Genomic DNA, 13,944 nt, shown 5'->3' on the forward strand with positions numbered 1-13,944 from the left:
TCTGCGGCCTGAGCCGGGCCAGCATGGTTTAAATATAGACTGTGAGCGATGTCTCGGCAGTGGGGGGTGGGTGGGGTGGCGATGGGGCAGCGTAAGCAGAGCAGGGAGGCAGAGAGGCGCAGGGGCCGCCGAATAGCCTGTGGGCCCTGAGGCAGCAGAAAAGTAGGAAAAAGAAGTGCAGCTGTCGTCGGCTCATCCCACTTGTAGCTCCGAGCTCTCGGAGCAGAGCCGGGAGGGCGAGGGGGGAGGAAGTGGAGCTGGGGGAAAGGAGAAGGGGAGGCATGCTGAGAGCTGTTAAACAGCAGCAGCGGAGGGGACGGCACGTTTCGATGCCTGTCTTCAGTGACACAGTGCAGATGGTGGGAGTGTTTATAACAGGCCTGTTAGCGAGACAGCAGAGTGGGGTGGCAGGGAGTTTTAGGTGGCACACCGAGAAGCGACGAAGCGTGGAAGCGAGTTTCAGGAGCTTTATTTAAACATTTACTCCTCCTGAGCACAACAAACTGCTGTGCTAATATACGGTTCTGCAAATTTGCCAAAATCGTGTGCTCCATTTCAAGACTCCCAAATCAGCTAATCCAGTTTACAGCTTTTTCAAAGTTGGTCATTTAAACCTTGGTTTTGTGATGAAGTGTTCCAACAAAACTAGACAAAATTAATCTTCAATATAGAATCCGGTAATTATTTTTTAATCTTTAACAATGATAGAGGTATGCATTTATTAAACCTACAACACTGAGAGCTCCTGTGAGGCCTCAACCAGAAGTTTTCTAATGACACTGCCTGGCTGCCATCTGATAATAACCAGAGCCCAAACAAACTACAGATTTCTTAATGATGATAACACTAATTCATGTGGTCACGCTTGTGTTGCTGGTATTCCCTGCAGTGTTGCATTCTGTAACTAACAATGTATTATGCTATTTCAGTCTTATTTCGGAAAGTATAAATGTTGCATAAATCAGAGTTCAGTTTATTTGTCAAATGCATGAAATGCTTTTAAGTGCAATGGAATGCTTATATAAATTCATATAAGCAGAACAGTCATTTAACATCGGTAATATAAAAAAATAAATTTGCAGTTTATGAAACATCAGGGTACTGACTTCACTTACAGTCCTTATGGTCCAGGTGGAATGTGCAGGTGAAGAGTCTCTGACTGTGCAATGGCTCCACCTAGTGGTTCACAGGGATGTGCAAGTGAGGCAGTACTAGAGATACTGCACTAGAGAGGGACAGCTCTAGTTTCTGAGTGCTACATTCTTAGGATTCCTAAAACCACCAGTGGCTGAAGATCTTTGAAAAGTGTTAAACTAATCAGGTACGGCCTATACAAAAGTTCATTGCTCCAGTACTGGAGAGATGCAGTCCAGCAGCAGGAAAAACTGGGGAAAGGTGTTAAATTGCAGAAACAGTTTCCCTCCAGAACTGGGATTGAGTTTATAACTGTGCATCACATAATTAGGTTGTGTAAATCTGACAGATCAAAAACAGTGTGTGTCCAGTAGAACTATATGTATGTACTTATGCATTAGTAGCAAAAAATGCATTAATTGCTGTAGTAATCAAAGAGCTAAACACAGTATATCAAGATGGTAGTCATATTTAAAAGAACTATAATCATGGTGAAGCATCTCTTTGAAAAAAAAAATAAAATAAATGTTCCTTGAAGCACAAACACACAGTTTTCATTTTTACTTTTTATTAGAAAGTTTTCCATCATACATCATTGTTGGGCTAGGGTCTAATGCCTCTTACAAGTTGAAGGGTGCTACACAGAGTCTAGGATAAAGTGCAAAGCAGTATCAGTAAAACTGGTTACAAACTGTCATTTAAAGAACAAACTTTGACACACGGCTCTAGTGGTACAGTGCTGTCAACATGGCAATAAGATCAAGATTGAAAGATGATCACAAACACACACAACACTAATCCTGCTATTTGGTATGAACTGTGTAAGGATGGTCAAACAGGAAAGACCTCAGTGGTTTTGCAGTCACAGATGACCTTGAAACATCAAGGGCAGTTGCTGAGAAGGGGATTCGCACTTTGATTTACAGAAAGTCTCCAAAACCATTTCACTAGCAATAACATCAACCATGAATTAAGGTACCATTCTACCTTACCATTATAGGTATATTTGGAAGTGAATTAAAATCTGAAACTTGTGACTTGGATTACTGTATATCAACTAAGGCTTCAATTATTATCCAATTCGGGTGGGCTGGAATGAAAACCAGGAGATGTGTATGGTCACCAGGACCAGGATTGGGAACAACAGTTATAGATCCACATTCCGCCTTACTATGTCTGTAAAGGCCAGGAAAGGCAAGCACCTTTACATTTCTTTCTGGAAGTCTCTGTTTTGTCCCAGGTTCTGTAAATGTTCCAGCTGAATTACTGTTTACGGTCTATCATCTTATAGACAAACTGTCACATCATAGCATTATAATACATACGTGTTTCTGAGCTTAAACTAGCTCAAAAATTAAAACTCTTTCCTAAGAAAACTAAATTGGGTAATTTCAAGTAAAATTACATTTTTTTTCAGAAACGTATAAGAACACAGTGTCATGTTTTTTACAGCTCAGCAAATACAGTCTGCAGGAAAAGGTTCAATGCAGTTCATTAAAGTAGTTTGGAGACATCATCAAGCACTACAGAAAGGCTGTAAATGGTTTTTAGATTTATGACAGATGTGTGATTTAATTTTTCCCTTCATGTCTTACCTAAACTTACCTTCAGTCATGATCTCTCCACCCCTAAGACACTATGAGCAGTGTTAAAAACTACAGTTGAAATACTTCTGCTTCCTAAAATGTTTTAGCTTTCAATATCGCTCAGGGACTGTTATGAATGGAATGACCAAAAAACCTGTGGCCCACAAAGTCTCTGAAGTCAGCCTTGACTTTTGCAATCCAGTTGTCTGGGGTGCTGTATTAAACTGAAATGTGAGAAGAAATTTGAAACCAGTGATGTCCACAGTCCATGTTGTCTGAACCTCGGGATTACACTGATCTATTGAAATATCGAATGGACGTGCCTTCCATGACTCACATAGATCTTGGAGTGGGTTGTGATGCTCAAGAACTTGATAGCTTCTGGTTCTGTGTGGTGGATGATGCCAGCCTCATTGGGATTTTTAAAATCAGAGTACCCTGACTTTTGTTTTGGTTGTCAATGTGCTGAACCTTTAGTTAGACGATTGACAAGGATAAAGACCTTACCAGAGCTGCTCATTCATTGGTCCAGTGCTCATCCTGGTTTCCACAACGTCATGGACTAGTTAGGACCCACCCACCGAGAAGGGATGCTGGTCTGTTGCAGGGATCAGCCCCAGCAACACTCACCTCTCTAGAACAGCAGGGTGTCATGTGGGGACTCAAACCAACAGCCTGCCACTCATGAGCCCAAAGGTTTCCCCCTTGAGCATGCCACTCCCTGCATCATAGCTGGGGGTTAAAAGGTAGCATGAGCCCCTCCTGTAGAGGTCCTGACCAGCTGGCATTCAAACAGAGTCGACACATCGCTAAGAATGGTTACAATGAGAGAGTGTCATTGCCACTTGTTTCTGTATATCTTTAATTGCTCATCTATCAGGAGTTATTTAGACCACTGTGGTTGAGCAGTAATTCTAAATTGTTGACGTATCACATTTGCCACATTTCATGGAAATAATACACAGAAAGGAGAGTATTTCTCAAATCAAGATGGGCATCAAAAACAGTTAAAATCAAGCGGATGATTGATTTATGTTCAACTACTTTATCTAATTAAGAAATCGGTTGGATCAAAAACCAGGAGTGAGAGGGACACTCCAGGAACAGGATTAGGAAACCCTCATTAATTTGTGGTAGTTTTATCCCTCTGCCCGTGTTATGGCTTGTCGGTCTGCATCCCGCCACAGTCAGAGCTGGTTCGTCTCTAGCAGCTTCAGGCGGGCCTGTTCTCCCCCTACTCCGCCTTCAGGCCTCAAGCCTGCAGTCAGGGCCCGGCCCTCTCTAGCTCAGCGACTCCTCGGACTCGCAGTACGGAGAGTCGGAGGAGGAGGAATTCTGGGATTCCCCGTCGCTGTTGCAGTCCCTCTTGACGCCTGCCTCGGCCGGGGTGGGAGTGGCATTTCTGGGGCCCTTGCCGCTCCTCTCCTCTGCTTCGGCGCCCGCCTGGGCCCCCCGGCTCACCAGATCCTGCAGGTACTTGATGTAGCGGATGGCGGCCCGCAGCGTCTCCACCTTGCTCAGCCGCTTCTCGGACACGGCGCCGGGCAGGTGGTCCCTCAGCCTGGCATAGCCCTCATTGACGCACTTGACGCGCTGCCTCTCGCGCTCGTTGCGCTTCTGGATGAAGGCGGGCTCGAAGGGGCAGTCGTACACCCCGAAGTGTCCGTGGAAAGGCACGTAGGGGAACAAGGCACCCCCGTAGGACGCCTCATAGTAGCTGGGGTCCATGTTGGCCGGGTACAGAAGGAAGGGCACATGAGCAAGAGTGTCTCCGGGTCCAGCAGGGGGGTGGCAGCGGTGGTGGGCGTGGTGGTGGTGCTCTGAGTGTGAGTGACCACCAGGGGGCGCTATGCCATATTGCACACAGCTCCCTGGCATCATGCCGGGTCTGCGCTCCATTAAGGCATGAGAGAAGCTGGCATTCATCTCTGTGGTGGCAGAAGAGGTGATGAGGGGCTGCAAAATGCAGGCAGACAGTCATAGAATGTCTTGATCTCACTGAAACCCCCAGTGAAGGTGCAAAAGATCAGTTAATAAGTTAATAGTGTTTCCTAAAATTCCTTTATGTATATTTTATTCTGCTAAAGGAATGTTTAAATGCTCTCCTGCCAACACCTAAAGCAGTTTATTTGGATCCTCATTGCAAGATACATCACATCAGTGAAATTGACCTTCATTCCTCTTACTGATCTGAAGTCATGAAGAATTGTCTCATTTTTTTTTTCACTTTAAATCAAATGTCTTAGCAGCAGGTTTTTAAAAAGTCATTTTATTACAGCAATCCAGAATCCCCGGCAGGCTCTTTATTTCAGGAAAATGACCATTTTTTCTGTGTAGATTCAGTCTGTCCTGGAGAGTCCTAGGACCCAGAGCAGGCAGAGAGCTACCCGAGTCTGGATTTCGGCTTCTTTCTTAACTTCAAACAATGCTTTCTCCTCCTTGCTCGGGCTCTGGGGATGTAATTAAGAAATGAAAAGAGGTTATACCTTCTGTAAAAAGCTTACTGAATTTCAAAGGCACATTGATTCGCAATAATAATATAGTCAGTAGAAGCAAGTAAATTGGATGAAGAGTGTGTCACTCCTTTGCATCTCTTGTTATAGTGTGTGGAGCACATTTTTCCATCCCGTAAACAAAGAAGACTCTTAAGGGCCCTGTATTCAGCACTGTTTCATAGTGGTTGGGATTGTTGCCTTGCAGCACTGGGGCCCTGGGTTCAATTTCAGACTTGGCATGCTACAGTATCTGTGTGGAGTTTGTATAGCATGTTCACCCCACATTCATGTCAGTTTCCTCCAACAGTCCAAAAAAAAAACTCTTGGATTAATTGGCTTCTGGGAAAATTGGCCCTGGTGTGAATGTCTATGTTTGTGTTTGTCTGCCCTGCGATGGACTGGTGTCCTGTACTGTATCCCTATTGCTTGCTGGGACAGGCTCCAGCTCTCCCATGACCCTGAATTGGAAAAAATCGGTTGGAAAATGGATGGATAATAAACATTGAACAGTACTTTTATGGTCAGTTAGCATTTACATAAAGTCGGGGTTGATAGGGTGGCAACAGAAAAGGCCAAACTAAAACTTGTTACCATATCAATGTTCCTATGTACAGTATTAGTGTCAGAGAAATGGAATTCTATTAAAGCTAAGCTCTGAGGTTACTTGAAGAAGATGTTCTCCCACATAAACGTTAATAAAAGTAATTCCACATACTCCTTCCATTATTGAAAGCAGTTAATTTTAAACAATTGACAATTGAAAGTGATACGACATATGCATTATTGTGATATTCATAAGCAGAGTGTACATGAATATTGATTTATTGCACACAGACTGCATATCAGAGTAGGAACATGAGAACAGATTTGGAGAGGCATAGCTGTGGGACAGATGGTTAGAAAACAGGCAGATAAAGCAATCACTTTAAAGGGTTAACAGCTATTTAGGGCCTTTGGAGTCATTTCTCTTCTCATCTCTTGTGTGGTGATCTAATCCCCCTCCACCCCACTTCTCAAACACACTGCTGGCTGATTGACACTGCTGTGAAAACACAGGAATTCCCCCGGTGTGTGAGGCTAATGCTCCCACTCGGTGTCAGGTGTCCTAATGAGCCCCAGGAACCGCCTGCCAGAACCGCCACAGTAGTTCAAAACAAGTGAGAGATGTCAGCCGTACTTCCATCTCTCCATTTCTAGCAACCACTGTATGGGCAGATTCCTGGGGAGTAGGAGCCTGGCCTGGCAGGCACGGGGGTCACAAGGTGGACTGGATCCTGGGTGGGACACCTGCCCCTCACACAGCGACATTTTAAAGACATTGTATTACTGGGAGGACGTGGCTTGGAACTGTGGGAGTCAACTGGAGCACACACCAATTCGGGGAGGGCACGCTGTCTTGTCTTGTTAATAATGTGAAAGGGGACAAGGCAGATACACCGCAAAACAGCCAGTGCTAACTCTCTGCGTTTGTTTTCGCAACCTACTTAGGAGCCTGAAATACTGTGAAATGTAAAGGTTGCAAACGGGTAAAAAGCTCAGCAGCCTACAGTACCTCTAACGCAAATATGTCCACTGGGTTTTCAAAATATTTGTTTTTTCATCAACATAAGAGCAATGCAGAAGAAGGAATGGGAAACCCCAGAGAAATCCATTTTTTTGGAAATTTCTAAGTGAATTGTTGAGTTTATGCAAACAGATATGGCAATCAATAATACTTGTGCAGCTGGTACCTGTCTCAGAGGACCCTTCCAAATGAGTTTGATTAATTACTGGTAATTAAACTTTTTACACTAGGAAATCTGGTCTGTCAGCAGTTGGGACTTTGATATTTTTGTCAGATTATTGTTTTCCCCCCTGGGTTTCTCAGCAGCTAAAATGCAGCACATATTGTTCCTGCACCTTGCTCTTTGACAGGTCATTACAAAGGAGCTGTAAAGATTAATGTGTTGTCCAAGTAAAACTAAAGACGGTCAATCGATATAATGTGCTGATAGAAGAATTTATGCAAGATCAAATAGACTAGTGGTTGACATGATTGACATCTTTCGTGTTTAGAATGTAAGTATGAAACATTGTCAAATCCATATAAAAATTGATTGAACCTACTGTTCAGACATTAACATTTTAAGTGAGAGCACTTGATACAGTACAGATATAAATGTAAAGGGTACATTAACAAGACATCTTAGTGTGTTGAATGAAAATGCTGGAGTATTCTAAAATAGCATGGTGTGTTTCTTGCTAAAGTTAAGATATTATTATTATTTTTCTTGTAGGATTATAAATTTATGCAATACCAGTACCTTATCCTTTTGTGTTTAAAAGTACTTCAATTTGTATATTTGTTTGTTCATTGTATTGCACTTACTGTATATTTTTAAAATGTAGTATTGTTCCAGTTAATATTTCACTTTTTCTCTTGCCCAGTGCCTTCATTTGCCACGGTGCCTTTATGTTTTTTCTGAAGTGCCATCAGATGATAGTCATTCCATAAAATCGTGAACCTGTACTGACTAGAGACATTGTATGTGTGTTTGTGATTACTAGACAAGGGACATGAAATTATTAAAATACATGTATTTATAAAATTTCATGTACATGTCTAAACTTTTGATGTTAGCTTTACTGAATCTTAGTTGTGGAGAGCAATATCAAAGAGATAGTTACCAGATTTAAGATTATTTAAGTGTTCACTGTAGACTTAGTGATTTTACTCTACAGTTTCCAGGGCGTCAGTCCCAGTTATTGGTAATCTTTAACCTTGTCTTGTCCGCAGTTATAGAACTGATGTGTGGCAGGACTAGATTCAGACAAAGAAGAGCCCTGTAAGAACACCACCTTCATTAATTTGCTATATTGCTGACATAGCTTTCTGAGTCCAGTACAGCAGGATATTTACTATGTTCCTTTTCAAATCAAATCAAAACCCGAATACAGTATTTTACATCCAGTATTTGATAGCCAGAGCCGTGAAATAAATGTGCATCTCAACACTTATGTAATATGTACAGGGATGTTTCAAAAAGTATAAGAAATTCATTAATAAGCAAATGGCCATGTATTGTGTTATTTCTCTACATACATGTACTGTAGTCTTTACATTTTACAGTACAGGCCCTCCAGCAGCTCATGTGACTTGATGTTGCCCTGATAGAAACCTTGCGCTATCTGTTGGACCTAATGGTCGATGGCAAACCCTTGATCATCTCTCAGGGGTCCACAGAGGTCAAAGCTGAAGAGGCCAAGATGTGGGCTGTGCAGAGGGTGTGGTAGAACGGTCAGTGACTGCCCAAGCATCATGTGGTCTCGCATGCTTAGTGCCTTATTCTGCCCATCTCTGCACCCTTGGTATTGGAGCTGGAGGACTTTCTGCTTCTCACAAGACATGACAGTAGGAGGTACAGTTCTGGCTTTTACTGCAACCAAAAGGCTTCCCACAGGGATGGCATCCAGTCAATGAGACCTGGTTGTTTCTTGTTTATCTCTGGCTTTAATGTTTATAACACCCCTGTACTGGATATACTGTACAGTATAGCAGAACTGTTGAGATGCATCTTTGTTTCACAACACTCCAGCAGTCTTACACAGATGCTGGACAGGCATGTGTGTTCAGATTTTCAGTACATAAGCCTGTTTAAGCTTTGTTGATGGCACCTGTACTTTTCTGAGACAGCCCTGAGTATGTAGGTAAATTTATATGTGTATAGCTATATATAAATCCAGCGTCAGAAGATTTGCAGATTAATTGCTTTCAACTTCTATGAATTCCCATATTTTTAGTTTTAATACCTGTTATCTTTTTTTATTGGTTCCAACATGCCTCTCCATCTGCTGTGAAATAAACCACATCAATAATATGAAGCCTGTATAAATATAGATCGGAAGAGCTAAAATAAACAACGCAAGGCTGGGAGACTGGCAGCATAGATCTAAGGCTTTGTAAACACTTGGGAGAAAATGATCTTTGCTTGAGCAGCTTTGGTACATGCGCTTTGTTTGTTTATACTGTACAACTTAGTGGTGGAGGATGGACAGCGCTGTTCAGCTGTGTAGTTATTGTTTTACAGTTCATATGCTTTGGAACTTCACAATCACTCTGCATTTATTTTTTTAATTACAGATCAGAAACATGTAAACAGTTGCAATTGTGCATAGCTGCAAAATCTACTTCTTTTACTGCTATTTATCATTGCAACAGGAGTTTAATTTATTTGTGTGATGCTTTCACCCGGTCACAGAGCTGGGTATTTAACAAGTGCCATGCTCAAGGGTACAACTGCCGTTCCTGGGGTTACCTGGGATGTGAACCTACAGCCTTCCAGTTCCAAGCCCAGCTCTCTAACCGCTGTCCCACACTGCTGACCCACACATGGGCTTTCCACATCGAATAGACTCTGCAGGTGCCAAAAGTGGGGCATCTAGAGATAGTGGGACTGATGAGGCTTATTCTCCGAGGTTTTGACATCGATCTCTGCTACTACTACAAAACTATTTAAGTTTTTCTTCGTGAAAAGAGAAACGAGCCTTCTAATTTAGAACTTTGAACGTAAACAGCCTTAAGACATCATAAATGTTCCTTGTAATCATTCTATCACTACGTGTCCTACTTCCTTTTTAAATTAGTTTAATTGATAACAATTTTACTTTGATTTAAAGCTGTTCATTCCAATATTTCAGCATATTGCATCATTCTCTCTGGTGGCGCTGATAACGTAGAAGTGAGGAAGTTGCTTTTTAAATGTCTTTTCTTAGTGTTAAATAGACTTGGTTGGGGAAATTACTGTTTTCTGATTTTAATGAAAAAGCTAAACAAATGTCTTTAAGTAAAAAAGAGTTTGGAATCTATTCTTTTAGTGTTACCTTCTGTAACTTTCTTAAATTACAATAATTTGACACACTTTTTTTGGAACTTTCAGTTGATGATTTGGGATTTCTTAGGTGTGGATTTGAACTTGTGTGTATACGCACTTGAGATGTGCCCATATTCTTCTGGTGGTATTTATTCTAAAAGCACAAAAGCAATGAAGGATCAACAGAATTTATACCATGAAGCACCTGCAAAACACAGGTTTGAGATCATTGTTTCAATTTCACACTTTTTAACCTCTATGAACCTTTATGCAACTTGTTTCCTGCTACAAAGGGTAGGACTGCTGTGCTTCTTATTGTAAAAAACAGCTGTACATTCTTAGGCGATTGTACGCCAACCGAACAATTTAATGTGGTGATTGAAATACTGGGTATAGTGGCTGTGCTGTAGTTTCCCTGCTTTTCTTTCCCTGTAATGTAAGTGGAAAAGTATGTGCTTACCTGCACCTCTGATGCAGTGCTTGCACTGGGCAGGCGATGATCTTAATGGAAGTGGGAATGGGAGGACTCCAGCATTGAGCCAGCATGCAGGTCGGAGGCTCCAGTAGACATGTGCAGTCCTTTTTCACCCAGGCTTCACTGGCAGTTTCCTTAGCTAGGCTGATCCGGCGGCGGGCTTTTCTGCTGTAGCGCCTGTGACTGCAGAATCCCCTCTGCGTTCGATGTGTGCGCTGCGCAAGAGAGGGGCAGCATGCCTCAGCCTCTTACCTGCCTCACCTGATCCTACTTCAAAACAGCACCCCGCCCACCGGGGAGGGGAGATTCGCCAAGCTGCTGTGGGAGCTAGGAGTGACACATCTCGAAAGGAAGGCAGGGAGACACTGACCAAAGAGAAAGCTCAAAGAAAACCGGGCACCTTACTCACTAGGCATGCTCAACTCCTCAAATCCAAGATGTAACAGATTGGTGGTTCTTAAAAACTGGAAATCACTAAACTGTTTTATTATGTCCAATAATCCATTTTGATTTAATTCTGACCTTAAAGTTATTTTATAGAGTCTTTATAGCCTTACATGATGGAAAACAAAATCTGGATTCCTGGTTTTGCAGGAAACTTTTCATTTGTCATTGTCTTTTGTATAGTGATTAAACTTAATTAATGGATACTGATTGAACCAATTATACAGAATGCTTTAAATTAAAAATTAGAGTGAAATTCCATGGCAAAATCCTGTGTGGTGCCTGTAGATCTACCCACGTTTCTGCCCACATTTCCTCACTCTCCCGTGTGTGAAGTTGTGAGGTGTCTTGCTACAGTACAAGATGCAAAAAACACAAAGCATGATTCCGGAACCTGCGGATCTGTGTTTGGAAAGGAGGGAGGGGGCCTGAGTGGCTCGGAGTGCAGGATGAGCTCAGTGGCACAGGTGGTGGCTGCCATGAGCCTGCCTCATGCCAGGACCCCAAGAGCATTGCTAAGGCTTGGGTTGGGATTAGCTGCGACAGGTTTCCCCCAGTTCCTGGTGCAGCAGGATCTCCTGTCATCGCCTGCAGGCTTGAAGTGGGAGATACCCTGCCTCTCTTAACGTCCTGCGCTAGCCTACACCACTTCTCCTGTAGGACACTGTCCACTGAAGAATAGTCAGCCAGAGAGCAGTCCTAAAACTTTTGTTGATTCCCATTTGGCTGGTTACATAATAAGAATTGTATAGATGTCTTTAACATAAAGATGAGGCACAGGTGTGAGTCAGCAATACATTTTCTCACTTTGCTTAGGCCATGATTTAGTATCTATTTTTATATAGATACTATATATTTAGTCTTATTCTGGAGATCACTTATATTTGTATTTTACTCCTCTGATTAAGACTAAGTAATTTAATGTCATTAAAGTCATTTGTAGACCTTTGTGCACACCAGTTTTGTCTAATTTAAAATGTCAATTAAAGTGATAATTATTCTTGTTCATTGGAAGAGTTTGGTCACTGTAGTTGCCTGGTGTATATGTGTTGAGATTGTCGTCAAAAAGCCACTAAAGATCAAGAAGAGAGAGATTGTGTTACAGCCAGGATGAAAGTGCAGGAGTCTGACAGAACTTTAGCTCCCTCCCTCCCCACGACTCAGAAGTGGCTTGTGTTAAACAGAGCTGTCACTCCGAGAAGACAGCATGTTAGACTTTTGAAATGCCGACTTAACAGCAAACACAACACAAATCTTTTCATGCCAAAGAAGACAGAAACAAAGAGCTTTGATTTCTCCGTTTGCTAATATAATAGTGTTGTCTAGCTCTAGAGCGGGAGAAGATCGCTTTGTATTGATACATCTTTTTGTGCAGATTAGACAAAACCTTAAATTAGAAAAAATAATATTTACACATCTTCAGATGTTAATTACTCTGTCTTAAACAGTCACAATGATGTTCAATTTTGTCTCCTTGCGATCCTGTACAGTAGGTGGTTTTCATGCTTGTATATATTTGTTATTTTCATCAATTATGTCTTTTATCTCTTGCAAATATTAAGAAGTCACTAGTACAATTAAAAGCCAACTGCTTAAACACAGATAATTGGTGGAGAGAGAACTGCCTATTCTTTGGCAATATTGACCCAGAGTCACAATGAAGGTAAAATGATTTCTAATATGCTTCTGGGTTTTTTAGCTCTGCTTCAAGTGTAAAAAGTGATAGTTTAGTTGAGCTTTTTTTACTATACTCTCATACACAAAAAACAGCACTCGGGTCTAGTGAATTTAATCAGATATTTTAAATAAAGATGAAAAATTCAAAATCACAGGATGGAGGCAAAAATATAGATCAAAGAACTAAATTAAGCTTTTCAGTATATAATGCAACATGTCAATATGAAAACAGTGTGCAGTTAATTTTGATTTTTGGGTATGACTTTCCTGAGCAGTAACACACTCCTGACATCTTCGAGGCACGGTCCTGCTCAGGCTCTGGACAGGCTGCTGTGGGACCCTCTGCTTCTCCTCCTGCAGAGCTGCAGCCAGAGAATCACGGCTGATTTGAACATCTTATTGCTCATTGTGAGATCTCTGCCCACGTTGTCTTCCATCAGGTCTGTCAAGGGTGCCTCGCTAAATAAATCGCTTCCTCAATCTCGATGCTACCATGTGAGATTTTCTCTGGCCCAGGAGGATGGCTGTCTCGTCTCTCAGCTGTCAACGTGTTGCCCTTACAATGGCCTGTGAGTAGGCAACTCATTTTCATGTGGACAGCAAGGCACATTCATTCTGCTGATGCACTGCATCTTGCTTCTGAAATTCCTCATGCCTGAGGCACTGCAGTCTGGAAAAGATCATCTAAATGCACCAGGCATATGTGACTGTCCTTGAGTCATGTGGAGACCTGCCTCCCAGGATGTGGCCTGTCCCCTGACAGTTTCTCTAGACTGGGCTGCTTTTTCCTGAAGCAGGACATCTCATTCTTCAGGAAACATTGCTCATGTTCATTTAGCAAAGTTACCTTCAGTCGTGCCATCAGCCAGCTGGAGTTTTTTTTACTCAAGTGGGGCATGGTTCTATCTTTTGCTGATTCAGAATTGATTAAAATCACATCTTTTTGAATGTCTATACAGATTCTTGATCAGCTGTTTTTGGCAATTATAACTCACTTCAATTACCAAATACTGAGCACCAGGCGGTTTTAGAAATCATGTAACTCATTGTGCAACTCATCTTTCACAGTACTAAAACTACATAAATTTCAACAAACGTATCTATTCACTGTTTAAAATACATCATAACGTACATTTTCCATTAGTCATTGATGTAAACATCAGACTTCCATTTTCATTGTGCATCATCCATCCAATTCAGGGTTTATCAGGGAACTGGAGCCTTTCCTGGCAAGCAACAAGCACAAGGTGAGATGCACTCTGACAAGGACACCTGTGCATCTA

At 42.0% G+C, this 13,944-nt stretch overlaps 1 protein-coding gene across 1 annotated transcript; it reads right to left on the reverse strand.

Moving 5' to 3' along the window:
• Window positions 1-1,721: 1,721 nt before the first annotated feature.
• LOC102684639 (achaete-scute homolog 5) lies at window positions 1,722-10,770 on the reverse strand. Its single transcript, XM_015342576.2, has 2 exons — window positions 10,526-10,770; window positions 1,722-5,170 (listed from the first exon to the last, which is right to left on the reverse strand). The coding sequence occupies exon 2, from the start codon at window positions 4,644-4,646 to the stop codon at window positions 4,002-4,004; it is 645 nt and encodes a 214-aa protein (XP_015198062.1). The 5' UTR covers window positions 4,647-5,170; window positions 10,526-10,770; the 3' UTR covers window positions 1,722-4,001.
• Between the last annotated feature and the right edge of the window lie 3,174 nt (window positions 10,771-13,944).

The sequence above is a fragment of the Lepisosteus oculatus genome, chromosome 5 (genome assembly GCF_040954835.1).
Source record: "Lepisosteus oculatus isolate fLepOcu1 chromosome 5, fLepOcu1.hap2, whole genome shotgun sequence".
Lineage (NCBI taxonomy): Eukaryota > Metazoa > Chordata > Actinopteri > Semionotiformes > Lepisosteidae > Lepisosteus > Lepisosteus oculatus.